Source organism: Caloenas nicobarica, chromosome 14, assembly GCF_036013445.1.
Source record: "Caloenas nicobarica isolate bCalNic1 chromosome 14, bCalNic1.hap1, whole genome shotgun sequence".
NCBI classification, from domain to species: domain Eukaryota; kingdom Metazoa; phylum Chordata; class Aves; order Columbiformes; family Columbidae; genus Caloenas; species Caloenas nicobarica.
Genome location: NC_088258.1, coordinates 2,768,212 through 2,794,763, shown reverse-complemented (window position 1 = coordinate 2,794,763; position 26,552 = coordinate 2,768,212). Strand labels below are relative to the sequence as shown.

The following is a 26,552-nucleotide window of genomic DNA, read 5'->3' as shown; positions in this document are numbered from 1 at the left end:
CGGGTGGCGATGAGCCGGCCTGGTGCCATGCGGGCAAGCTGGGCTACCCCAGGTGAGTGGTTGTGAGTCCCCCAACAGGGTGGCACATCCCTTGGGCTCATGGAGGCCATGATGGGAAGGAACAGGGAGAGACCTTTGTGTGCGATGTTGGTCCTTGTGTGAACACTGCAGTGTGGGGCTCAGCTCTGGGTCAGGGCGTACAGTGTCCCCTCATCTCTGGTTATCCCTGCCTGTTTGCTGCCTTTAGACCTCGTGTCCCCTTCTGACTCGCACCTTCCCGCAGTCCCAGCGCTCCTGCTGCCCTCCAGAGCACGGCCAGCCGTGGGGCTCTCCTGGTCCTGGGGGAGGTCAATGGGTTCAGTCCAGCAACTGCTACTGGTTCTTGGGTTCCCCCAGCTGCTGCACAGCTGGGTGCAGCTGCTGCTTCTCCCCTGGCTCTCCCCAAATACCCGCTGTGAGGCGGGGGAGCGGGTGCTGCCCTTGCCCATGCCAGTCCCAATCCGCAGGTGATCTGTGCGGGGCTGCAGTTTCGCAGCGCCGCTGCTTAAACTTTGATGAACCTGCAGCCGCAGGAATCCAGCCCCGGCATTAACATTTGATGCGGTCGCCCCGCGCCTGGGCACGTGTGTGTGTGAACACGCTGCCGGCACCGCCGCGGGGCACATGTGTGACACACACCAACACCCTTGCCAGTGCCCGTGGGCACGTGTGGCACCTTCCCACACACACAATGTGCCTGGCATGGCGTGGGGGCATCCCCGGGGCTCCTCTCTGCTTCCCAGCGGGGCTGCGGGATTCGGTCTGGTGCTGGTTCCTCCGCTGCGGTGCTGCCCTTGCGGGGCTCCTGGTGCTTTGGGCTCTGCAAATTCTCTCTGCTTTCTCAGTGCCGTGGTTTGGCTTTATAGGGTCAAACAGGTCCATGCACTTCATCCTCCTGCATGCTGGCTGGAGGAAGACAGTAATTCCCCAAGGAGCTCTGGGTGTGGGGAGGTGACAGGGTCTGGTTTTGGGGAGGTGCCAGTGCTCTGTGCTGCTCTGCCAGGGGAATGCTCCCCACCGCAGGGCCCGGCGCTCCCCTGCACCCGCTGCGGGGGCCCTTCCCCGCTCCTTCGGAAAAGTCTCGGGGCCGAAGTGGCGCATCCCTTACATTATTCATGGCGCGAGCCCCGGCGGTTGGGTTACAGCCGGAGCCCAGCGCCAGCCCCGCGCCGCCGAGCGCACGGGGAGGCAGGAGGCAGCTCCCGCCGGGCTGCGCCGCGACTGGCGTCCCAGCGCCATGCCAGATGGGGGGCTGCCGGCGGCCGAGGGAGCCACGCACGTGCCTCACCAAAACCGGGTGCAGGTAAATCCCCGCCCGGGGCAGGTTGCGGGGTCGGGAGCTGGACGTTGTGCCGGGAGCTGCCTCGTGCCGGCGCAGGGCATCGTCTCCCAGGGTCCTGCCAGGGTTGGAGCATGAGCACCCATCACCGCCGGGATGGTTGGCAAGAAGGGGGAGCCCAAAAAGGATGCGGAGGCCAAAGGGAAGGGGGGGAAAGGGAAAGGGAAGGATGGGAAGAAGGGCAAGAAGGAGGCGCCCAGCGAGTCGGAGGAGACCTCGGACACAGAACTGCTGAAGGTGGAGGAGGGCGAGGAGACCGAGGTGGTGGAGGAGGAGAAGGATGAGGAGGAGTCGACTGCGGAGGAGCCCAAGAAGGGGAAGGGGAAAGGGAAGGAGAAGAAGGGGGCGCTCAAGGGGGTGGTGGCGAAGAAGCCGGGCCGGGGGAAAAAGGTGCAGCTAGAGACAGAGGAGGAGGAGGGTGAGAGCAATGCTGCGCCGACCAAGAAGAACCTGAAAGGCACCTCCAAGCTGGTGATGGGGCTGGCGACCGACAACGTCAAGAAGAAGAAAGGGGCCAAGGGCGCGGAGGCCAAGGGCCAGCCCAAAGCATCCACGGAACCCGCCTTGGCTGAGGAAGAGGAGGCGGCGGCGGCACCGAAGGCCCGGGCGAAGCGGAGCCTCCGCAGCACCTCCAAACTCTTCTTGGGCTTCAAGAAGCTGGGGCTGCGTCGGCCCAAGAAGGGACAGTTCAAGAACACGTCCCGCTTCTTCTGGGGGCTGCAGAAGCACAGCACCAAGAGGAAGAAGAAGAAGAAAAACAAGGCGGTGCTCAAGTCCACCTCCAACTTCATGGTTCGCTTCAAGCGCGTGGGCAAGAAGAGAAAGGAGGCGGCCAGCAGCTCCTCGCCGGTGAAACCGTCATTTCTGCTGCTGCGCCGGGGCGGGCAGGCGGCCGAGGATGGCGCGTCCCTCTTCCGCCGCCGCCCGGAAAGGAAATTCAAGCCGCGGGCGCAGGTGCTGAGCAAGGCGGCCGCCGCCACGGGCTGGCTGGCCAGGAAGGTGCTGTCCCGGCGCGGGCGGCTGGCGGGGGGCGGCCGGGCGGCCGACGCGACTTGGCTCTCCCGTATTGGCGCCAAGAAGCTGCCGTTCCCCGCAGAAGACGAGATCCTCAGGCACCGGGCCAACATGAAGCGGATCGGTGGTGGCAGCGGCTTCTCGGCCCCCGGCGCTGCGCTGCATGGCCAGGACCGGCACGGCAGCGTCGTGCGGCGCCCGTCCCAGCGGCGCTCCCAGCGCCTGCCAGCAGAGCCACCGGTGCCGCGCTATGGGTGGGCCGAGGAGGAGGATGGAGCCTACAGCCGTCGGCGTGGCTACGACAGGGAGGAAGATCGAGCCTATGGCTCCCGGCGTGGCTATGCCAGGGAGGAAGATGGAGCCTATGGCTCCCGGCGTTGCTACGTGAAGGAAGATGGAGCTTATGGCTCCCGGCGTGGCTACGCCAAGGAGGAGGACGGAGCTTATGGACCCCAGCATGGCTGCACGGAGGAGGCTGGAGCCTACGGCCCCTGGCACGGTTATGCAGAGGAGGAGGATGGAGCCTACAGCCCCCAGCACAGTTATGCCGAGGAGGAGGAAGGCTACATCCAACCCCCAGCCCACCCGGCGGGGTACGGCTTCGAGGACACGGTGCCGACCCCCTACGCTGATTACCCTGACTACGAGACAGAGGAGTATGGCTTCTATGGGGGGTTTTGCGATGAGGGTGACCATCCAGGGCACCCCTACGGCTACACGGAGCTCGAGGATGAGGGACCATTTAGTGGCAGGTCCCCCCACACCCTCTACGATCCTTATGGCAGTGACCCAGAGTATGGCGAGGAGGGGGCGGGACCCTTTGGCTATCGAGGGGACCCCTATGAGGACTTTGGGGAGCCCCTTGCCAGCGGGTACCGTGGGGGTGAATACCCCGAGCATCGCATCCAGTACAGCGAGACGGGGTGGGTGCCACACGCCCAGTCCTCCTGCAACCCCTACGCCCTGGGCCTGGAGGAGATCGCTGAGGCTGAGGAGCCGGAGGAGTGGGAGGAAGAGGAGGAGGAGGAAGGGGAGTACCCCTTCTCCATCCTCAGCGCCTCCTCGCTCCGGGGCATGCGGGAGACGCTCTCCTCCAAGCTCTCCCTCAATAGGAAATTCAGGCTTTTCCCCAGGCCCCAGGTTAAGATTTTTGGCAGGGACCGCCTGGACGTCCCCCTCCTGCCGTCCCCCCACCTGCCCACTGCCCGTGATGAGGATGACTACGATGAGTACGAGCCGCCATCCCTGGCATCCCCCCGTCCCACGGCATCCCCGGGGCGCCGGGTTTCGGCAGCACGGGCGTGCGGGAGCCCTTTGGGGCAATTCCTCCAGCGCTCCCTCTCGCAGCCCCCCAGCCGCCCGCCTCGGGGTGCAGGGGTATTTCGGGAGCCCCGCACCCCCCAACACTCCTACAGACACTCCAGCCGCAGGCTGGTGGGGATGGAGAACGCCGGTTTGGGAGGCCGGGACCCTTCCCCACGAGCATCTCCGGCCAGGGACCCTTCCACGCCGGTGGGGCCATGGGGGCAGCCCCCTCCCCGAGAGCCAGGGGCTGCACGGCGCCCGTCACTGCGTAACCCCTTCGCCAACCCCGGGTGCTCCCCATCACCCCCAGCCCGGCAACCCCCCGGCAATGTGCGGGGCGAGGGGCCACGGTCGCCTCCCCCGCTCAGGTCCAGCCTCCGGAGGTTCAGTCCCGAGCCCCCCACCCCATTGCCGGCCGCCCCCCGCTCTCCAGGGCCAGGGGGGAGGCGTTTGGGGGTGCCCACAGCGGGGGGGGCGGGGAGACCCCCGACCCCACGGCCGTCGCGGCGGGGCAGCCCCCCGGGGCTGCCGCTCCCCCAGGCCTGGCCCCGGCTTCCCGAGCCCCCCACGAAGGCGGTGAAGCCGCTGCAGAGAAGCCCCTTCCTGGCAGCGACCCCGCGCCCCGGCAGCCGCCGCCGCAGCCCCCCCGGCCCCTCCTGGGACGAGGAGCTGCCCCCATGGCAGGGCGCTGCGCGGGGTCTCGCCGGGGTGCCGCCCCCCCCCAGCCCCGCTCCCAGCACGCCCAAATCTTTCATCCAGCGCATCGGGCAGCCCCTTGCCGGGATGGCCCCCCGCTCCACCCCGGCGAGACCGTCCCCAGCCGAAGCGGGGGGCCGCAGTTCCTCCCCAGCGCAGTCCCTGGCGTCGCTGCTCGTGGAGAGCATCAACCCCGCCAAAGCCCCCTCGTCCTCACCGCCCACCCGCCGTCCCTCCTCCCGCTCGCCCTCCTCGCCCCGGCCCCCATCCCGGCGGGACGGCAGCACCCGCAGGTCACCGAGCCCACCGGGGGGGCACCGGGGCTGGGCTGACACCGCCCGCCCCATCCTCTCCTCCTCCTCACGCCGTGAGCGCAGCCCCTCACCGCAGCGTCGTGTCGCTTTCCCGTCCCCCCGCGGCCGCCCCCCCGGCTCCCCGGTCACCCCCCGCCACGGTATCCGAGCCCCGGTGCCGGCCGAGGCCGTCGATGGCGACGGGGCGGCCGGGGAGGAGGGTGGGGGCCGCTACGCGGTGGTGACGCCGCAGGTGCAAAGGTTGGGCTCCTTCCGACGGGCGTCCCGCATGTACAAGCAGCACTGGTCCGCGCAGCACGTCGTGCGGGTGCGGGAGATGCCCGACGCCTGGACGGCCGAGCAGGGACCCCCCCGGCAGCCCACCCGGCGCTGGGCGAGCCAGCGGGGAGCCGACATCGGCCGGTACCTGAGCCAGCGTTCGGCGGGGGGCGGCTGGAGGGACAGACACCCCTGGGCAGACGGGTACCTGGGCACCAAGCAGCCCTGGCGCAGCAAGGTAATGGTGTGGGGGGGCTCATCGTGGGTGTTGGAGCTGGGGGGCGAGGTGGCAGCTGAGGGGACAGAGTGGCATGTGGATGTGGCTGCTGGTTCGCTGGGGCACAAAGCCAGCGGTGCCAGGGGGGTTGCAGCACCCAGGGTGGGGGGCAAGTGGCTATAGGGACACGGGGGGAAGGTGGGGGTCCTGCTGTGGGGAGCAGGTTGGAAAGGGGGGTGGTCATCACCTGTTGTGTGTCCCCCCCCGTGCACGGCCCGCTTGGGGACACTTGACTCTCACGTATGGAAATGATGAGACCTGATCTGCAGCTGGGACGGGTGCAGGTGACACGGTGACCTGGCAGGTGTCTGCTTTCCTGCCCGCCGCCTGGCCGGCTGCCAGCGTCGGCTGCTGCGTGACACCCTCCTCGTGCCACCCCCCTTGTGTCACCCTCCTCATGTCATCTCTGAGCGTGGCTATGGGGAGCAGCCGCTGGCCCCACAGCTCAGCCCCTTCCATCTCTCCCCTGGGAGATGTCCCCGTGTCCAGGGGTCTCTGTCACCCATCCCTTGCAGCCCCCATGGCGGTTTGGGTGAAATGTGGGGTGTTGCGATGGGATGGGCACAGCTGCCTCTGCCTATTCTCACCTGCCCGTGGCAAGTGACACCAGTGCTGTTCCTGGGACAGTCCCCAAAGATGCCTTGGTGCCCCCACGTCCCTGTTTCTGCACTGCTGCTCTCACCTGACATGTGACACTTGTGCTGAGGCACCTGTTTGGGGGCTGTGGGATGCTTGCTCGAGGTCCCTGCCAGTGCTGGCTATGGAGTCTGGTTTGGGGTCACAGATGGTGGTTTGGGGACACTGGAGGGGGCCATTGTGGCGCCGCAGTGATGGGGGTGCTCGGTGCAGATGCAGTCGCTGTGCAGCCTGCCCATCGTGCGGTACCAGGAGCCGCAGGAGGAGGACGGGCTGGAAGACATGACCCAGCTGGAGTGAGTGTCCCAGTCCCCTTCATCACCCGCCATGACCCAGCATCATGGGGTCTAACGTTACAACCCCGTTCTATGCATCCCACTGTCCCCACTGCTCCCTATCCTGTCCCGACATGGGGTCTGCTCCAGCCTCCCGGAGGTGCTGGGGACACGCTTGGGGACAGCAGACACCTCCTGTCCCCCCCCACCCCCTAATGCAGCCTCTGTTCCGTGCCAGGGACCTCCAGGAGGCCGCGGTGCTGAGCAACATCCGCACACGGTTCGAGCGCCAGCTCATCTACGTAAGCTTAGGGGTGTACGGGGTTTCCCAAGGCCGCCATGCTCGGGGTGTTGCGGGGGGGGATCATTGCTCTCCAGGCACTCGCAGCCCCAAATTTCCCTGTCCCCCAGACCTACATTGGCAGCATCCTGGTGTCGGTGAACCCATACCGGCTCCTCAACATCTACGGGACGGAGCAGGTGCTGCAGTACGAGGGCAGAGCGCTGAGCGAGAACCCCCCGTGAGTACCGGGGTGTCCCCAAACACCCTGTGGGGACAGGGACACGCCCACATGCTGTCACCCACCCTTGGCTCCTACAGCAGCCCCTGCACTGGGTGGTCCTGGGGCTACCAGGACCCTCGGTCTCAGGGTGCTGGGGCGGCTGTGTCTGTACATGGGGACACTCAGGGTGCAGCAGGGGGTGCCCATGCTGGGGGGACATGGCACTGCACCCCCCCATCTCTGCTTCCAACCCCCCCAGGCACCTCTTTGCCATCGCGAACGTCGCCTACTCCAAAGTGATGGATGCCAAACACAACCAGTGTATCGTCATCAGGTGGAACACAGCTGTCCCCCACCCAATACTCACCCTGGGGTGGTCCCTGATTAGCACTGCCCTAACTACCAGTTGCAGAATGCTGCTGAGAGCCTGGCCTGGCCCCAGGCCCCATGGGTGCTCTGGGTTTGGGGTGCTGGGTGTGTCTGCTGTGGATGCACTCCCCTGCCCCTGCTCAGCTGGTGACAGCCCTGGCCGTGTCCCCTCTCTGTGTTTCAGCGGGGAGAGTGGCTCAGGGAAGACCGAGGCCACCAAACTGATCCTGCGCTACCTGGCAGCCATCAGCAAGAAACGCAGCACTGCCCCGCAGGTATGGTGCTGCCCTGGGGTTGTCCCTGTGTCCCTGTCCCCTTGTCCCACCTCCCTGCGCTCTCCTCCACCCCCTGCTCACGCCTCTGCCGCTCTCTCCTTGTCCCTACGCTTCCATTGGGACCACGACAGATAGAGGTACCAGGGAGTGGGGGGACACATGGGCTGGGATGGTTCAGCATCTTGGTGGCATCTCTGCTGTGTCACCCCAGCTGCGGGGGGACAGTAGAGACGGGAAGATGGAGCTTGGTGCACACACGTGCTGGAGGTCCCTGCACTGTCCCGCACCCTTGTGCAACCTGGCCATGGTGCACACCTGGAATTTGGGCACCCGTGGGTGTCTGCACAGGCCAGGAGGTGGCAGGGGTGGGAGGGTGACAAGGAGGGTCACGGCACCGTGGGGACAGCCTGTGGCATGTCGGGGTGCCCAGGCTGGCCCCACAGCTCTCTCTGTGACTGTGGCAGATCCTGGAGGCGACCCCCTTGCTGGAATCCTTCGGCAACGCCAAAACCGTGAGGAATGACAATTCCAGCAGGTTTGGGAAATTTGTGGAAATCTTTCTGGAGGAGTAAGTAATGCTGAGCAACACTCGCGTGTGGCTGACCCCCACCCCCTGTTTGTCCCCCTGCTCCGGGGGTGCCCAACCTGGCTCCCAGCCCCGCTGCCGGGCTGTCCCTCGGCCCTGGGTGGACACACACATGGGGACACTTTTAGGGACAAGCCTTGGTGAGGGAAAGGTGATGTCCCCTGAAGAGAGACAATGTTTGGATGCTGTGCCCTGGGCTGGCACCCTGACCGTTCCTGGTCCCCATTCCTGTCGCCACGGCTTGTCCCCACTGATCCCAGCGTGGGGTGCCCCATGTCACCCCGGGGTGCGGCAGCTCCAGCCCTCGCTTGGGAGCTGGGTGTGGGCACCTCTCCCTTCCCACCTGTCGCCCCCCTGGGGACTGGTAGGGACCCCTCAGTGTACCAGGGGCAGTGGTGGGCATTGGGGGGGGCACAGCTCCTGCCCGCAGCAAGGTTGCCAGCTGGGTGCCCACTCTTGCCCCTGCAGCGGTTTGATCTGCGGTGCCATAACCTCGCAGTACCTACTGGAGAAATCCCGCGTGGTCTTCCAGGTGGGTGGCAAGGGGGTCCCCATCTCTGCCCCCTCTCCACTGCCCCCCCTGCTGCCCCCACCCCAGCTTGGTCCTCTGCTCCCCAGGCCAAAAGCGAGCGCAACTACCACATCTTCTACGAGATGCTGGCAGGGCTGCCCGCGCAGCAGCGGCAGCGGTACTGCCTGCAGGGCGCCGAGACCTACTACTACCTGAACCAGGTAGCGTCTTCCCCCAGCCCGGACCCTCCCCACACTGCCCACTTTTTGGGGTACTGCCCAAGCCCGAGTTGCTGGTGGGTCTCTGAGTCCTGGATGGGGAGAGTGCTCAGGGCAACGTGTCCCCCCAAAACCCTGGGTGCTGCACCCCGGGACCCACTGATGGCGCCGGGGGCGGCTGTGCCAGGGGGGGAACTGTGAGATCCCCGGCAAGGATGACGCGGAGGATTTCCGTCGGTTACTCAACACCATGGAGGTGCTGAGCTTCAGCGTGGAGGAGCAGAACAGCATCTTCCGCATCCTCTCCTCCGTCCTCCACCTGGGCAACGTCTACTTCGAAAAATACGAGGTACCCACGGCAGAGCTGAGCCATGCTCCTCGGATCCCATTCAGGATTAGAGAAATACCAGACTTTCTCCAGAGTATGGTGTTTCTTTAATATCTTACTCTGGAAAAGCTGGAGAGGGACTTTTGAGAAGGGCACGTAGTGATAGGATAAGGAGTGATGGCTTTGAACTGAAAGAGAGGAGGTTTAGATTAGATATAAGGACGAAATTCTTCCCCATGAGGGTGGTGAGAGCCTGGCCCAGGCTGCCCAGAGAGGTGGTGGATGAACCATCCCTGGAGACATCCCAGGCCAGGCTGGACGGGGCTCTGAGCAACCTGAGCTGGTGCAGATGTCCCTGCTCATGGCAGGGGGGGGCACTGGGGGAGCTGGGAAGGTCCTTCAGCCCAAACTATTCTGTGGTTCTGTGTGGTAGGGGGGGCGGTCACCACATCCCACCCCATCCCACCCTCTCACCGTGTCCCCCAGACCGACTGCCAGGAGGTGGCCACGGTGGTGAGCGCAACGGAGATCCGGACCGTGGCCGAGCTGCTGCAGGTGTCCCCCGAGGGGCTGCAGAAAGCCATCACCTTCAAGGTGACGGTGAGTGGCGGGGGCACAGGCAGGGAGGGGTGTCCCTGGTCCCTGGGGACCATGCCTGGTGTTGCCAAAACTCCATCACACTGTTGGTTTTGTGTGTCCCCAACCAGGAAACACTGCGGGAGAAGATTTTTACCCCTCTGACAGTCGAAAGTGCGGTGGATGCCAGGTGGATGGAGGGGGGATGGTGCTGGGGGGGATGTCTGGGGGCTCGAGGGTGTCTGTGCCCTGGGGACAGGGTGGGAGGTGAGATGTTGGGCTGGGGAAAGGGATGGTTGGGTCATAAGGAAGAAATTCTTCCCTGTAAGGGTGGTGAGAGCCTGGCCCAGGTTCCCAGAGAGGTGGTGGCTGAACCATCCCTGGAGACATCCCAGGCCAGGCTGGACGGGGCTCTGAGCAACCTGAGCTGGTGCAGATGTCCCTGCTCATGGCAGGGGGAGCACTGGGGGAGCTGGGAAGGTCCCTTCAACCCAAACTGTTCTATGATTCTATGTCGTGCCATGCCATGGTGTACCATACCATGCTGTGCCATGCCATGCCGTGCCATACCGGAGCTTCAGCGCTCTGCTTGTCTTGCCCCTTCCCAGGGACGCCATTGCCAAGACTCTCTACTCCCTGCTCTTCGCCTGGCTCACCGACCGCATCAACAAGCTGGTGTACCCGCGGCAGGAGGCCCTCTCCATCGCCATCCTGGACATCTATGGCTTCGAGGTGAGCAGGATCCATCCTGGCTCCATCCCCCCGGGGCTGCAGGGTCTCAGCCATTGCAGCCCCTTTTTCTCGCAGGACCTCAACTTCAACAGCTTTGAGCAACTGTGCATCAACTACGCCAATGAGTACCTGCAGTTCTTCTTCAACAAGATCATCTTCCAGGAGGAGCAGGTGGGCTGGGGAGCGGTGCCGGGCTCTGTCCCATGCCCTACATCACTGTGGGGCTGGGGACATGGGGCTGAGCGAGTGCTGGCCCCACAGGAGGAGTACCTGCGGGAGCAGATCGAATGGAAGGAGATACCCTTCAGCGACAACCAGCCCTGCATCGACCTCATCTCCCAGAAGCCCTATGGCATCCTGCGGATCCTTGACGACCAGAGCTGCTTCCCCCAGGTGAGGGGCTGCCCGAGGACAGCAGCACCAGGCAGTCACAGTCCCTGGGGTGACACTGTGGTCCTGGGCTGTCCTGGACAAGCTGGGATATTCCCCCAGCTTCCTCTGGGCTGGACAAGCCCTGGGAGGTCCCAGGTCAGTGCCACTGGAGCAGCTTCCCCCAGAGGAATTGCTTTTGTAGGAATTACTGAAAACCCCTCTCAGCTGTCCCATAAAAGAGAGAATCACAGAATCATTTTGGTTGGAAAAGACCCTCAAGATCATCGAGTCCACCCGTTAACCCATCCCTGGCACTGCCCCATGTCCCTGAGAACCTCATCTCCATCTGTCCAACCCCTCCAGGGGTGGTGACTTCACCACTGCCCTGGGCAGCCTGTTCCAATGCCCAACAGCCCTTTCTGGGAAGAAATTGTTCCCAAGATCCAATTTAAACCCTCCCTGGTGCAACTTGAGGCCATTTCCTCTCATCCTATCACTCCTCACGTCCTCTCGTCCTATCACAGAAGGGTGGTTGCCCCCTCTCTGCTGATGGGGAAACTGAGGCACAGAGCAGCAGATGCCCATGACCACATGGCTGCTCAGTGGCAGAGCTGACAGCAGGGTCCGGGTGGTTGTTCAGCGGTCCCTGGGGCTGCTGAGCTGTCCAAGCTGTGTCTCACCCCTGTGTCTGTCCCCAGGCCACTGACCACACATTCCTCCAGAAGTGTCACTACCACCACGGGACCAACCCCCTGTACACGAAGCCGAAGATGCCGCTGCCCGAGTTCACCATCAAGCACTACGCGGGGAAGGTGACCTACCAGGTGTGCGGGGCTGGGATGCCCAGCCAGGGTTTGGAGGGTTAAAGAGGAGGTTTATGGGGTTGATCCTGCCCCAGGGGGTGATGGGCAGCCCAGGGGGTCTGGCTGGGACCCTCCCATCCCAGCCTGGATCTCCTTCCCCCCACCACCAGGCTCCTCACTGTGAGGTTTTGCTCTTTACCAGGTTCATAAGTTTTTGGACAAAAACTACGACCAGGTCCGTCAGGATGTGCTGGACCTCTTCATCAGCAGCAGGACCAAGGTAGGGCGCTGCCCGGCTCCGGCTCTGTGGTGCTGAGGGGATGTTGAGCACAGACATCCCCCTTCCATACACACCACTCTTCACGTCCCCAAGCGTGTGTCCCCATGGTCAGTGGAGCCCAGGGGACCAGGAGCAGAGGGTTCTTCCAGCTCCACCCTGTGCCACTTCCCATGGGGTCTTCTGGGCTTTGACCCCTCCAGCACTGGAACAAATGGGCATGTGGCCTGTTCTTGTTCTTCCCCATCCCCATCATCTCCATTCCCATCTCTATTCCCATCCCCATCTCTATCCCCATCCTCTTCTCCATCCCCATCCCCATCATCTCCATCCCCATCCCCATCATCTCCATCCCCCTCTGGGGAACCCAGCTGCAGATACGGGATGTGACTCACCCAGGGCTGGTCAAAAAGGCAGTGGCTGGGCTGGGAAGAGGAGCCAGGAGAGCTGTGCCATCCCGGCCACCTTCCTCCTCCCTAACCCGTCCCCTCTCCCCAAGGTGGTGGCCAACCTCTTCTTCGGCCATGCCCAGGTGATGGCCCGGCAGAGGAGCCTGGTCAGGAGGAGCAGCACCAGGACGCGGCGGTACAAGGCTCCCACCGTGGCCGCCCGGTTCCAGCAGTCGCTACTGGACCTGGTGGAAAAGATAGAGAGGTCAGGGCAGGCAGCCAGGCCATGAGGTGGCCCAGCTGGCTTTGTCCCTTGTCCCCAGTGGCCAACAAGGTCTCTCCAACACAGGTGCAACCCCTTCTTCGTGCGCTGCCTCAAACCCAACAACAAGAAGGTGAGAACCAGCTGGGTCTCTCCTGCCCGCAGCGCTGCCGGTGCTGCCTGCACATGGTGCTGGAGTGTGGGGGGTGCACGGTGGGCAGGGGGCTGCCTGTGCGGCCACTGAGGCTTGTCCCCATGTCCCGCCAGGAGCCGGGGCTGTTCGAGGCTGATGTGGTGAGCAGCCAGCTGCGGTACGCGGGGATCCTGGAGACCATCCGCATTCGCAAGGAGGGCTTCCCCATCCGCATCCCCTTCCTCGTCTTCATCGACAGGTGCCTGGCGGGCTGTGGGTCCCAGTGAGAGGACACCACAAAGCTTGTGGGTGTTCTAGGGGGCAGCATTTGGCCTGAGGATCCCCCACAATGGGAGCTGGGAGCCCCCCTCTTCAGTGCACAGCACTGGGAGAAGCCGCTTTCCCGGGCACGGTGCTCAGCACCGTGGGGAGGGTCCGTGCCAGTGTCCTGGGGGGGTCTGTGCCAGTGTCCTGGTGGGGTCCCACATGGTGACAGTGTTGTGGGCTCACCCAGGTACCGCTGCCTTGTCGATATGTGGTCCAATGTCATCCCCAATGGGAACAACTGTGTGGAGATGCTGAGGAACCTCTGCCCCGTCAGCCCCAGCATGTACTACGTTGGCGTCACCAAGGTACGCTCATCAAGTTCAGCAAGGGGCTGGCTCTGGGGATCCCAGGAGATGGCAGCTGAGATGGGGGGGCTCACGGCATCACCCACCCTCCCAGCTCTTCCTGAAGGAGCAGCTGTACCAGGCACTGGAGAGCAAGCGAGCCCGTGCCCATCACCTGGCCGCGCTCACGCTCCAGCGCTACGCTCGCACCTTCTTCATCAAGAGACGATTCCGCTCCCTCCGCCGAAAGATCATCCTCCTGCAGAGCCGGGCACGGGGCTACCTGGCCAGGTGGGGGCCCCGGGGGGGCGGCAGGTGGGTGCTGGTGGGTGGCAGAGGGTGACGGGTGCCTTCCTGCAGGCAGCGGTACCGGCGTATGCGGCGCACGCTCATCAAGTTCAGGTCACTGGTGCACATCTACGTGAACCGCCGGCGGTACCTCAAGGTGAGGTGGGGGCTGGTACATCATGGGGGGGTCCTGGACACCCATTCCCACCCTCCCAAGCACTCAGTGGTGGATCTGGAGGGGGAACAGCAGCACCCCCAGACCACAAGCTCCCCTAGACCCCATCCACACCACTGCCTCAGTGCCCTGTGGGACATGGGCAGTGCGTCTTTGGGGTGAAAGCCTGGTGATGCTGGGGGGGTGATGGCACCCTGGGGGGGGTTCCACTGCCTGCGGGTCTCCCCCCAACCCAGCAGGCGCTCAGGGCAACCACTCTGCTTGCAGAAGAAGGAGGATGCTCGCCGGCGGGCAGAGGAGGAGAGGGAGAGGATGAAGCAGGTACTGGGGTTTGCAGTGCTGGGGGGGAACACACACATGCGATGCATGTGCAACCTGTGTTTCCGTGCCCTCGTCCTTGCTGTTTGCTCTCTGTGCTGCTGGCCGTGGCACCCATGAGTGCTGGGGTGGGGGACACTGTGGTGAGTGGCTGCATCCCTGTGCGGTGGCGGCAGGAGCTGACGAGGAGGGAGGTGGTGGACGTCACCCACCTGGAGATCCCGGCTGAGCTGATGGGGTTGCTGGAGGCCGCCGCAGGTGAGTGGGATCCCACACCAGCCCCCCATCTCCATCCCTGCGGCTGTGCCACAGTTGCCCGCTGTGCCGCAGCCTCCCGGGAGGTGAACGCCGGCTGCGTGGTCCTGGTGCCACCGCCGCCACTGCAGCCCGACCCGCAGCTCACCCTCCCACTCGACATCAACGACTACCCCATGGCCAAGTACGTGCGGGGCCACTTCCAGGTAAGGTGGGTGCCGTGGCCCGGCGGCGGGGAGCCTGCCCCGGCAGGCAGCTGGCTTTTGGGGAGTCCCCGGCACCCTGGTCGTGGCTGAGCGGTTTAGGTTCAGGGTCCCCGCAGCGGCTCTGCCCGGCAGCTCCCCGCACCGTCTCACCGGGCTCTGCCCCGGCTTCGGCCCCGGGGGTGCCGCGGGGCCCGAGAGGGGCCGGATCCGGGGTGGCCGCGGTGCTGTGGGGAGCCAGCCAGGGCCTCCTTCCCTCCCCGTGGGTTCCTGTCGTCTCCAGAAGCCGGGGGGACCCCGCTGAGGTTATCGGAGAGAGACCCGCCGAGCCCTCCTGGATGCCCGACGCAGGGTGGATCCGGAAACGCTGGGGCGGGAGACCAGGTCGCTTTGCTCCCGGGACCCCAGCCCCATCCCTGGTCACTTTGTCCCCTTCCTCCTCCTCGCCCTCTATTTTTGCCACGTATTTCCCCAAATGACAGTGCCGGCGCTGGGTCCCGCTCTCAGCCTCACGGAGGTGTCGGCATCTCCGGTGCTGCCAGCACAGCCTGAGCCCGTCCCTGTCCCCATCCTGCCGCTGAGCCCCTTCACAGCCCCACAGTCCCCATCCAGCATCAACCCCACGCTCAGCGCTGTGGGACCAGCCCCCCATGGCCTGGGGCTGTCCCCAGTGCCCGGTTAGCCACGGGTGCGGGTGTCACCGCAGGAGCCGGCGTTTGGGATGCTGACAGCCCCACTGGCAGCCCCGCTCACCCGGCTGGATGAGGAGCTGTGCCACGAGGCGCTCAGCCTCTTCCAGCTGGTAGGTGGGACAATGTGGGACCTGCCACCACAGTCCCCTGCCCGTTCTCTGCACGGGGCTGGAGGGAAGGACCTTGCTGTCCCCACGGCAGATCCTGCGGTTCATGGGTGACCCAAGGCTGGGCGGCTCGCAGGAGATCCTCTTCGGCAACTACATCGTGCAGAAAGGGCTGTCAGCGCCGGGGCTGCGGGACGAGCTCCTGGCACAAGCCGCCAACCAGGTCTGGCGGAACACCAACGTCAACAACGAGGAGCGGGGCTGGCTGCTGCTGGCCGCCTGCCTCAGCGCCTTCCCCCCCTCCACCGCCTTCGATAAGTACCTGCTCAAGTGAGTCAGAGCTGGGGATGGGGACAGGGATCGGGTTGGCTGAGACCCTTGGGGACAACCTGGCACATGTGCCTGGGGACATTCTTATGGGGAGCGGCTGAGGGAGCTGGGGGTTCGGCTGGAGAACAGGAGCTGAGGGGAGACCTTCTGATCTCTGACCTGCCTGAAAGGAGCTTGGAGCCAGGGGGGGTCGTGCTCTGCTCCCCAGGAACAAGCACCAGGACCAGAGGAAACGGCCTCAAGTTGTACCAGGGGAGGTTGAGGTTGGATCTGGGGAACAATTTCTTCCCCAAAGGGCTGTGGGGCATTGGAACAGGCTGCCCAGGGCAGTGCTGGAGTCACCATCCCTGGAGGGGTTGGACAGACGGAGATGAGGTTCTCAGGGACTTGGGGTAGTGCCAGGAGTGGGTTATGGTTGGACTTGAAGATCTTGGAGTCTATTCCTACTGAGGTGACTCTATGATTCTATTGCTGGGTCTTTCCAGAGTCCCCAGGGCTTATGCCCAGGTCCCTCCAAGGACAGAATTATAGAATCATGTTAATAGAATCATTTTGGTTGGAAAAGACCTTTAGGAGCATCAAGTCCAACAGTTAACCTAACACTGGCACTAACCCATGTCCTTAGGAACCTCAACTAAGACACTCTTAGTCCCTCTGCAGTCCCTGGCACACGTACCCAGGGATGCTGCCTGGGTTTCTCCTGCAGCATCTCCCTTCCCTGCAGGTTTGTCTCCGACTACGCCTTTGCTGGCTACAAGCCGGTGTGCCAGCGCAAGCTGATGCACGCCATGGCACGGTCACAGCTGGGCGCTGCGGCCGCCCGAACCTTCCCCCCGTCACTGCTGGAGTGGACGGCGAACCGGCAACAAGCCAGCATGGCGCTGGACCTGCACTGCTTCAATGGTACGGGGCTGGGGAGGGTCAGTCCCTTGGCCACCCCGTCACCGTTACGGACAGGATGGTGACCCGCTCACCGCCCATCCCTCCCCAGGTGACCAGTTCTCCTGCCCTGTCCACTCCTGGAGCACGGGCGAGGACCTGGCAGGAGATGTCCTGAAGCACAGGTACCCACCAGCTTGGCACCCACCCACCCAGTGGGGTGAGCATGGGGCACAGCATCACCCCAGGGACATTTCGGGTGACTCTGGGAGCTGGGATGCCCAGCTCACGGGTAGGGTGTCCCCGCAGAGCCGGGGCACTGCTGGCACCCCATGCTTGTCCCCAGCATGTCCCACTGTTGGCAGGGGGCTGGCAAAAGGCTGGCGTGGCTGGTCCGTGGCCATGAAGACGGGTGCCCAGTGGGCCGAGCTGGCTGGTCACGACTACGTCCTGGACCTCGTCTCTGACCTTGAGCTGCTCCGGGGCTTTCCCAAGCAGAAGTCCTGCTTCCTCGTCGCATGGGAGGGGACTGAGAGCTGCAGCAGGGACAGCCAGGCGTAGGTAGCTGGGCAGGGATGTGTCCCCTGCCATGGGGCTGCTGGGGGAAATACTGGCAGAGGTGTGGGTTGGGGCCCTGGGTGGGGGTCTGGCACCCAGCGGGTGTGAGATGAGCATGTTCTCCTTCTCTGCAGGGCACTGGGACACGGCTTGGATTTAGATGAAGTGCCTCCTCCACCAGCTGTGAAAGCCCCCACACTGCCGTCCACAGAGACGTACCCCACTCATGGTAGGACACCATGCCCCCTGGACCCCCGGAGATTCTGGGGGGCAGTGCCAGTGAACTCTGCCATGATGGTGAGCCCTGCCGTGCTGGTGGCATCCTGCTGCCACCAGCTCATCCCTCCTCATCCCCCAATAGACGGGGACTTCGGGGAGCCGCGTGGCCAGAAGGGTCTGGACCGGTACCTGGACAGCCTCTTCGACCCCGTGCTCTCCTATGGCAATGGGGTGAGAGAGATGTCCCTGAGGCAGAGGGAGTCCTGCATTTTGGGGGTGCAGGTGGCTTGGCTCTCATCTGCTGACACGTGTGCTCCAGGAGCTGGAGAAGCCAGTTGCTGTCACGCAGAGGATGAAGGGAGGAGGCGGCACAGGGGGAGGCGACAGTGGTGGCGATGCCGAGCAGACTGGACCCCCCAAGCCCACAGAATTGCATCAGCCAAGGGGTGAGCGTCCTGATTGCTCCTGCACCCTGACCCAGCTCCCTGCCTCAGTTTCCCCACGTGATCCCCGGTCCCTTGTGTGGGGGACACCGCTGCACCCAGCACCCCACAGCCCCAGGATGGGGCTGCAGGACACCCTGGCTGAGCTCTTCCCCTTTGCCATCGCAGATGTGGAGCCATCCCTTTCCCCGCAGCACCAGGCAGATGCCAACCAGCTGCCTGGGCCCCCGGTCAGTGGGACAGGCTGTGGGGAGTGGAACTGAGCCCTGTGGGGCAGCTCTCCTGGGCTGCTCCCCAGGGATGGGGGTGGCTGGTGGGATGCTAATGGCATGGTGTCCCTTGCAGGGCAGAGCAGCAGAGGGGACCCCAGCCCGCGCCCCCCAGCCACGGCCCTATGTGCAGAAAGCTGGTAAGGGGTCCCGATGTGACGGGGCAGCAATGGGGAGGATGATGGCCGGCCCCCCTTGAGCTGTGTGCTTGGCCCCACAGCACCTGTGGGCCGGCGGTGGCCAGGGGAGCTGGTGCAGAATTCCCGGCTCAACTCGGAGCACTTCCCACGGCCCACGCACGACATCCGCAACATCATCCGGCAGTGCCAGCCGGCGCCACGTGGCTCCCAGCCCCCCAGGTACCCCCTGACCCCCACCAAGCTGTAGGTTTCTCTTGCCTGTGGGGGTGTGTGCTGGCCATGATGCCAGAGTGCAGGTGATGCTGGGATGCAGGTGATACTGCAGTGCAGGTGATGCTGGGGATGCAGGTGATGCCAGGGTACAGGCAATGCTGGGTATAGGTGATGCTGGGGGTGAAGGCAATACTGGAGTGCAGGTTATTCTGGGCTGCAGGTGATGCCAGGTACAGCCCATGCTGGGGTACAGGGGATTCTGGGGGTGCAGGTGGTTCTGGGAGTGCAGGTGATGTGGGTTGCTGTCTCTGCAGCAAGCTCTTTGGAAAGAAGCTGGACCCCCACGAGGAAGCCATGCAGATCCTGAAGGAGCAGCTCTCGGCGGCCCGAGTGCCGGCAGCCGCGGTAGGGATGTGGCCACCCCCATGTCCCTCATGCCCCTCCATGTTCCCTGTGCTGAGCTGGGGGAGCCACCAGCCCCGACTGCAGCCCCCTCTCTGCCTCGCAGGGGTCCAAGGAGACTGTCGCCACGGTGAGGCCGGTCACCAGCAGCAGGTATCAGCTGCTAGCACCGACAGGGCGTCCAGTGGCCACCCAGCCCCCAGGTATCGCAGGGCTGTGACATGGGGGGTCAGGGTGGAATGGAGCACCGTGTCCTCCCCGCTGGCACCGGGCGATGCCCGATGGCACAGGTCCAGCTCTACAGCATCCTCATGGGATAACTGCTGTGCTCGCTGCTGCACAGCTGGCCCCTGTGCCTCAGTTTCCCCGGTTGGAGAGGGGATCTTGGTGGTTCCCCCCAGGGACATTCAGGGCTTTCTGTCCCTTCGCAGTCTCTGTCTCACGGGAGCTCCCAGCCGAGGGGCAGCAGGTCCAGACCCAGCTGCACCGGAGCTGCAGCGAGGATTTCTACACCTACCACAACGTGCCCTGGAAAATATACATCCGCAAGGAGGTGGGGGGGTCGGGGGGGGCTGGGGCCAGGCTGGTGTGGGGATAAAGGGAGCTTTTTGCCAAGCCTGAGGCCCTGCAGAGTAACACCACGTGGGTCTCCCTCCTGGCAGGTTTTCTACCCCAAGGACAGCATCAACAACCCGCTGCTGCTCGACCTCATCTTCCGGCAGGTGAGGTGCACATTTGGCCCCGAAGTCACCTGGGGGTCCCCTGGGAGCTGGAGTGTCCCCTCACCTCGGCTGGGGATGGGCCGTGCACGTTGCTCCCCCCACATGGCCCCACTGCTCCTCACCCCTTTTTCCAGATCTTCAACGACACGCTCTCCAACACCTGCCTCCGGATCAGCCAGGAGGAGCGGCTCCGCTTGAAATCCCTCTTCGGTAACACTCACACTCCCGTGTCCTGCTGGTCTGGGGCTGAGGGTCCCACCTGGGGGGTCCAAACCTGGGGGGTCACACCCAGCCACTCTGGTGCCCGTCCTCATGTCCTGGTCATCTCCAAGCCACAACCGGCTCTCCTTAAAGTTGGGGTAATTTTGCCTTCAAATGCAACGAGTCCCTGGTGATTTAGTGCTCCACAAAGTCATGAGCTGTGTCAGGTCTCAGCTCAGCCTGCCTGCCTCAGGGTGTCCCCTGGGGGGACACCTGTCTTGCCATCACAGTGCTGCCAGGCTGGGGAAGGGGATGAGCATAGAATCATAGAATCATTTTGGTTGGAAAAGACCCTCAAGATCATTGAGTCCAACCATTAACCCACCCCTGGCACTGCCCCAAGTCCCTGAGAACCTCATCTCCATCTGTCCAACCCCTCCAGGAATGGTGACTCCAGCACTGCCCTGGGCAGCCTGTTCCAATGCCCCACAGCCCTTTGGGGAAGAAATTGTTCCCCAGATCCAACCTCAGCCTCCCCTGGCGCAACTTGAGGCCGTTTCCTCTGGTCCTGGCGCTTGTTCCTGGGGAGCAGAGCCCGACCCCCCCTGGCTCCAAGCTCCTTTGCTGCTCTCACCTTGAACCCTGTGTCCAGATCCTCCTCAGGGATGGGGGGACCCTCAATGCGGGTATTTCTCCCCGCAGCGGAAAACAAGCTGGACTCTTTCAGCTCCGTGGCCACCGAGAGCGTCAAGAGAGAGATCATTGCCACGGCCCGGGACGGCTGCGAGGTTTATTTCTCCCGTCTCTTCCCCGCCACAGTGAGGGTCCAACGATGGGGTGGGTGGATGTGGGGGGAGTCATCACAGCCCCGTGCCCGCAGCTGAGGCATCGTCCTTGCCCGCAGGGCAGTGTGGGGACGGGTGTGCAGATCCTGGCTGTGTCCCACGCTGGTGTCAAGCTGTTGCGGCTGGTGAAGGGCACCAACGTCCCTGGGGAGCAGCTGCGGGTGCTGCGGGCGTACAGGTGGGGGCGAGAAGCCCAGGGCGGGTCGAGGTGGGGGTTGTGGGTGCCGGGTGTTTCAGCCTCCCCTCGTCCTGCCCCAGCTACGCCGACGTGCTGTTCGTCACCACCCCGTCCAGGAACATGCTGGAGTTCAACCTGCGCAGTGAGAAGCTGATCCTCTTCTCTCCCAAAGCCCCCCAGGTCAAGGCCATGGTTGACCACTTCATCACAGAGCTCAGGAAGGTGGGGGGTGCCCCAGGGCTCCGGGGTGGCTGGGGACGTGCTCTGGGGGCCAGAATCTGCCTGCGTGCCCACATTTGAGGGGCTGGGGTGGGCAGCAGAGGGCACCCTGCAAATGGGGCCATGCCTGGGGCTGGGGGTGGCACCCCAGGGTGGTTCTGTGGCTGCGGGTGCTTGAAGCCCCTGTGCTGGGTGGGATGTGGATGTGCATGGGGGCACGTGGGGGTGCACGTGTGCCCGGGCTGTGCCAGCCCTCCCTGTGCCCAGGACTCCCAGTACGTGGTAGCTGTGAGGAACTACAGCCCGGAGGACAGGGACAAGCTCAGCTTCCACAAAGGGGACATCATCCACCTGCAGCCGCTGGAGCACCCCGAGAGAGGTGAGTGGCCCCCATGGCCCCCCATGGCCCCCAGCTTTGCCGCTCTGCCATGTGCCAAACACCCTCGACACGGGGCACAGGGACAGCAGGACTGATGGCCTCAGTGGCCCCGGAGGTGACTGTGCCCTGGCCTCATGACACCCCATGTCCCAACGATGCCCTGTGTCACCACAGACCACTACTACGGCTGCGTGGTCCGCAAGAAGGTGATGTACCTGGAGGAGCTGAAGACGGGCACTCAGGATTTTGGTGAGTGACTCCGTGGTGCCATGCTGTCCCCATGCGTGTCCCTGGTGTGCGTACAGCTGCCTTGAGCCATGTCCCCTCCTGGGACACAGGGCAGGACCCTGCCTCTGTCATTCCCTGCAGCATCATTTGGGCTCTTTTCGGCACCAACCTGATGCAGGGGGTTGCTCCCCTGCAGTTTCTACCCTGAGTGGCATCGGGTGCTGACCCATGTCCCTGCCAGTGATGGGCTTTGTGGCCTCTGGTCCTCGAGCAATGCCAAACTGCAGCTGTTTTCACTCAAAACTGCAGCCAGACCCCCTGGAAAGGGCTTGGGTTCCAGGGGGCAGGAGGGAGCAAGCAGAGGCTTTTCTGGGGCGTCACCCCCAGGGCTGCCAGCCCAGGGCCATCCCCACCATCTCGCCGGCACAGGGTGGAAGTTCGGGGCCATACATGGCAGGTCGGGACTCTTCCCTGCTGAGTACGTCCAGCCTGTCGCAGCCCCCGACTTCGTCCATTTGCCAGCGGAAAGGAAAGAGGAGCCCAGGGACAAGCAGGGCAAGGTGGCAGCTTTGGCCGCCGTGGCCGTGGCCGTGGCATCCACTGCCGTGGCCCAGGAGCTGGATCAGAAAACCGAGGTGGGTGCTGGCCCTGGGGACGTCGCCGGTGCGCTGGTGGCTGTGCCCGGCACCCCCTAACTCGCTCCGCAGGTGTGTCCGCCCAGCACCGCCGTTGTGGAGGGTCTGCAGGGAGATGGTAGTGAGCAGCTTGGGGACAACGTGGGGACATGCCCCATGCTGGCATTCGCCCGGCGGTATTTCCGCGCAGCACGGCACGGGACCACGTGAGTGCCTGGCAGTGGGATGGGGACACTCCGCGGTGAGGACACCCGTGCCCACCTGTTCCTTTGTCCCTGTCCCAGGGACTCTGGTGGGACCAAGGCCAAGAGAGACGTGCCCGATGTGCTGGAGATGCTGATGTTCACCAAGGTGTGGGGAAGCAGAGTGTATTGGGGTGCTCCTGCTGTCACCCGTGGGTCTCCCTGAGGTCCTGGCGTGCTCAGGATCTCCCCAAATGTGACCCCAACCCCTATCCCACCCCTCTGGCTGTCTCTGGGGGCTGACCCTCTCTCCCCCCAGACCCCCATCCAGGAGTCACTCATCGAATTCATGGATGGTGGCACCAGCAAACTGGCCACCGAGGCTTTCCAAGGTATGTGGGGGACACAAGCGCCCCACCCTCCTGCCCCATGGCCACCCCCAGCCCCATCCTCAGAGGAGGGTGGGGACAGGACCAGGATGGGCAGATGGGTTGGCCTGGGGGGCTGTAGCTCCTCCAGCCCCTCTGCCCCGTGTATTATGGTTTGGGAGCCCAGGATGTTGCCCCCACCCAGGGGAGCGTGTCCCCAGGGAGGGGACAGAGTGAGCTGTGTCACTGCGTGGCTTTGTCATCCCCAGCCGTGATGAAGTTCATGGGCGACCACCCTCTGCGGGGGCAGACGGAGCTGGATGCTGTCTGCACCATCCTCAAGGTAAATCCCCCGCCAGGGTGGCGAGTCCTAGGGGTGTCCTGGTGGCAGCCAGGTGACAGCCCTGCCTGTTCCCCAGCTGTGTATGGAGCACGAGGTCCTGCGGGATGAGGTGTACTGCCAGATCATCAAGCAGGTCACCAACAACACCAGCTCCAAGCCGTGAGTCCCTGCACCCCGGGGACCCCCATCCTCGCAGTGGGGCTTTGCTGCCCCCCAGGGTGGTGGGTGCCATGGCAGCTGCTGGGGACACCCTTGCCCTCCCCGGGGGGCTCAGCCCCGGCTCTTCCCCTCCAGGGACAGCTGCCAGAAGGGCTGGAGGTTGCTCTACATCCTCGCCGCCTACTACAAGTGCTCCGAGGTGCTCCGGCCCTTCCTCCTGGCTTTCCTCCAGGATGCCAGCAGCCGCCCGGAGCTGCCGTACCAGGGTAGGAGCTGGACATGCCCCGGGGTGCTGGGGAAGGACACCCAGGAGTGTCACAGGGCTCTGGAGATGTGGCTCAGCCCTGTCCTTCACCCTGGTCCCCGTCCCCACCAGGTATCGCCAAAGCCTGTGAGCAAAACCTGCAGAAAACCCTGCAGTTTGGTGGCCGCAGCCTCTTCCCCAGCAGCATGGAGCTCAAGGCCATGGTGGTGAGACTGGGTGCCTGTGGGGTGTGGGACGGGGCTGATGCCTGCTTGAGATCCCCCCCAGGGGTTCAAGGTCCCCCCACAGGCTTGGGATCACTGCAGATACTGCCCTGGGGCTGAGCTGATGGCCCCTTGCTGGTGCAGGGAGCCCAGTCCTTTGTGTGGCTGCTCTCCACGGGTAGCACTTTTGGGGTGCCCTGAGCTCTTGGGGGTCCCCAGCTCTGTGCACATGGGGTGGAGGGCACGACGACTCACCTTGGCAGGGTGGGCAAGATACAGGACGATCCCCATGGGAGGGTCCCTGCTGGGTAGCTTGGGAATTGGGGGTGTCCTTTGGGGTCTTGCTGTGTGAAGTGTCTCCCTGCACCCCAATGTGTGTCACACCCCCCCACGCAGGCTGGACGCAGCGCCAAGCGCCAGCTCTTCCTTCTGCCTGGCGGCATCGAGAGGCACCTCAAGATCAAGACGTGCTCGGTGAGTCGGAGGGGGCAAGCGGCTCAGTGAGCCCCTGGTTGTGGTGACCCCCTGGTTGTGGGCACCTCAAGGATGCAGATGTTGGGAGGGCTGCACCCCTCAGCTGTCCCCAAGCTGGGGAGCTTGTTTCTCTGGGAAAGGGAGATCCTTTCCCTGGGGCGCTGCATGGAGTGACCTGTTGGTGGCCGCGAGCATGGCAGGGTGAGGTGGCAGCGTCTCAGCCACTTGTCCCTGTGCCCAGGTGGCTCTGGACGTGATCGAGGAGCTGTGCTGTGAGATGGGGCTGCAGCACCCAGAGGCTTTTGACGAGTACATCCTGTTCGTGGTGACAGACAGAGGTGAGGGGCTGGTGGGAATGGGACGGTTGTGCCATCGGCGGGTGCCACGTGTGGCGGCCACACTCAGGCTCCCGGGGTGGCACAGGACAGAGCGTGAGGCCGCTGACCCGCCGGGAATACGTCCTGGACGTGGCCACCGAGACAGAGCTCCGGGACACCAGCTACACCTTCTGGTGCCGCCGCGTGGTCTGGAGCCAACCCCTCAAGTTCGACAACGAGCTCTACGTCACCGTCCACTACAACCAGGTCAGGCCACCCCTGGGGCCACCTCCCTGCCCCCTCCCTGCCCCCTCCACCCATCCCCTGTCCCTGAGCCGTGTCCCTGTGCTCTGTCCCTCTCCCCAGGTGCTCCCCGACTACCTCAAGGGACTGTTCACCGTCCTGCCGCCCGCCAGACCGGGAGAGCAGCACTTCCCGCACGTGGCCAAGCTGGCCGCCCTCCAGCACCGAGCCAAGGACCGTCACCACGTCCCCACTGTGTATGGCCCGGGGCAGGGGGTCTGGGGGGCTACACATGTGTGGGACCCACTGGCCGGTGCTGGCCTTGACCTCCGTGTCCCCACAGGCGGGAGGTGCAGGACTACGTCCCCCCGCAGCTCTTCCGCCTGCTGAAGGCTCAGTCCTGGCTGCACATGGTGACCCCGCACGTGCAGCAGGCGCAGGCGCTCAGCGCCCACCAGGCACGGGTGCAGTTCCTGGGTGAGCGGGAACCACACGGGGACCGCGAGGTGACAGTTAACGGAGAGATGATGCTAACGGGGATGTAATGCTAACATGGGCCAATGCTAATGAGGATGCAATGCTGCTGGGGATGGGATGCTGCTTGTGTCCTCCTAACGAGGGTACGATGCTAATGAGGACGCAATGCTAATGATGATGCAATGCTGCTGGAGATGCAATGGGATGTAATGCTAACGAGGACACAATGCTAATGAGGTTGCAATGTTGCTGGGGATGGGATGCTGATTGTGTCTTCCTAACAAGGCTACAATGCTAATGAGAATGCAATGCTAATGATGATGCAATGCTGCTGGAGATGCAATACTGATTGTGTCCTCTTAATGAGGGCACAATGCTAATGAGGATGCAATGCCAATGGGGCTGCAATGCTGCTGGGGACATGATGCTGCTAGGGATGCCATGCTGATGAAGATGAGATGCTGCTGGTGGCTCCTCCATGGAGTCTGGGACAGACAGACAGATGTTGGCTGTTTGTGGGGCCTGGGGTGCTGTGGGGCGAGCAGGATGCTGCAGGCGGGGGGCAGGACCACGGTGACAGCACAGGCTGCTCCCACGATACCTGCTTTCCCAGCAGGCTGCAATGGGTCCCTTGGCTGCTCCTAGGTCTAAGCCTGGTCCTGGTCCAGAGCCTAAAGTGGTGCAAGGCCCTGGGAGCCAACCCAGCTCCTGGAGGCATGGGGCTGGCTGGGACCCCTGGCAGAGCCCCCGAGGTGCCAGCCCAGGTGGGAGGGGGTGGCAGCGGGTGCTGAGTCCCTGTCCTCTGTCCCACAGGGCTGCTGAGCGCCTACCCCATGTTCGGCTCGTCCTTCTTCTACATCCAGAGCTGCAGCAACAATGCCATCATCTCACCCTGCATCCTGGCCGTCAACCAGAACGGCCTCAACTTCCTCAGCAAGGAGACCCACGTAGGTGGGGGGTTTGGGGAGGCACAGGGAACACCTGCTCCTGCCCCTCACTCCCCCTCCGGTCCTCGGTCCCCTGGGTGGCGTTCCCATGGCACATGGGCCACCCTCCTGTCCCCCGCCAGGAGCCCATGGCCAAGTTCTCGCTGAAGGAGATCCAGTCCACACGGACGCAGCGGCCGGCGGCTGGATCCAGCTCCCCCTACGTGGAGATCACGCTGGGAGAGCTCCTGGCCCAGGGCATCACCCAGCTGCAGCTGGAGCAGGTGGGGGACACTCGGGGGGTGTCCGGGGAGGACCCTGCTGGGTGTCCCACGCTGGTGGCACGGCCACCCATGGCGCGTCCCCCTCGGCAGGGCCTGGAGCTGTGCCGCGTGGTGGCCGCGCACATGGAGAGGCTGTTGGGCGCCCGGGAGAAGAGGCTGACGCTGCCGCCCAGCGAGATCACCCTGCTCTGAGCCCCCCGCCAGCCCCGCCGCGTGGGACACGGGGCGCAGCGACCCCGGGGTGTCCCCAACCCTGGCCCTTCTGTGCTGCTGGCGCCTCGCTGTCGTTCTCGGGGTTTATACACGCTCGTCAGC

General features: G+C 64.2%; 1 protein-coding gene across 1 annotated transcript; it reads left to right on the top strand.

The window, feature by feature from the left end:
* Positions 1-1,474: 1,474 nt before the first annotated feature.
* Positions 1,475-26,429, top strand: MYO15A (myosin XVA). Its single transcript, XM_065645005.1, has 64 exons — positions 1,475-2,726; positions 2,787-5,203; positions 6,092-6,174; positions 6,392-6,455; positions 6,565-6,674; positions 6,916-6,990; positions 7,210-7,300; positions 7,765-7,868; positions 8,355-8,418; positions 8,505-8,618; positions 8,803-8,964; positions 9,430-9,543; positions 9,651-9,709; positions 10,128-10,251; positions 10,327-10,422; positions 10,513-10,644; positions 11,322-11,447; positions 11,629-11,706; positions 12,203-12,357; positions 12,442-12,487; positions 12,622-12,746; positions 13,002-13,119; positions 13,214-13,389; positions 13,459-13,543; positions 13,829-13,882; positions 14,056-14,137; positions 14,210-14,340; positions 15,044-15,139; positions 15,231-15,466; positions 16,191-16,369; positions 16,458-16,530; positions 16,711-16,902; positions 17,038-17,132; positions 17,265-17,353; positions 17,442-17,568; positions 17,734-17,795; positions 17,911-17,974; positions 18,055-18,193; positions 18,502-18,592; positions 18,696-18,792; positions 19,021-19,142; positions 19,252-19,311; positions 19,446-19,521; positions 20,215-20,330; positions 20,417-20,535; positions 20,616-20,757; positions 21,022-21,133; positions 21,308-21,382; positions 21,791-21,996; positions 22,069-22,202; positions 22,281-22,347; positions 22,498-22,570; positions 22,816-22,889; positions 22,966-23,048; positions 23,184-23,314; positions 23,425-23,519; positions 23,913-23,990; positions 24,232-24,328; positions 24,414-24,574; positions 24,674-24,807; positions 24,894-25,027; positions 25,841-25,974; positions 26,097-26,237; positions 26,328-26,429. Exons 1-64 carry the CDS (start codon positions 1,475-1,477, stop codon positions 26,427-26,429), a joined length of 10,443 nt encoding a protein of 3,480 aa, XP_065501077.1.
* The last annotated feature ends 123 nt before the right edge of the window (positions 26,430-26,552 follow it).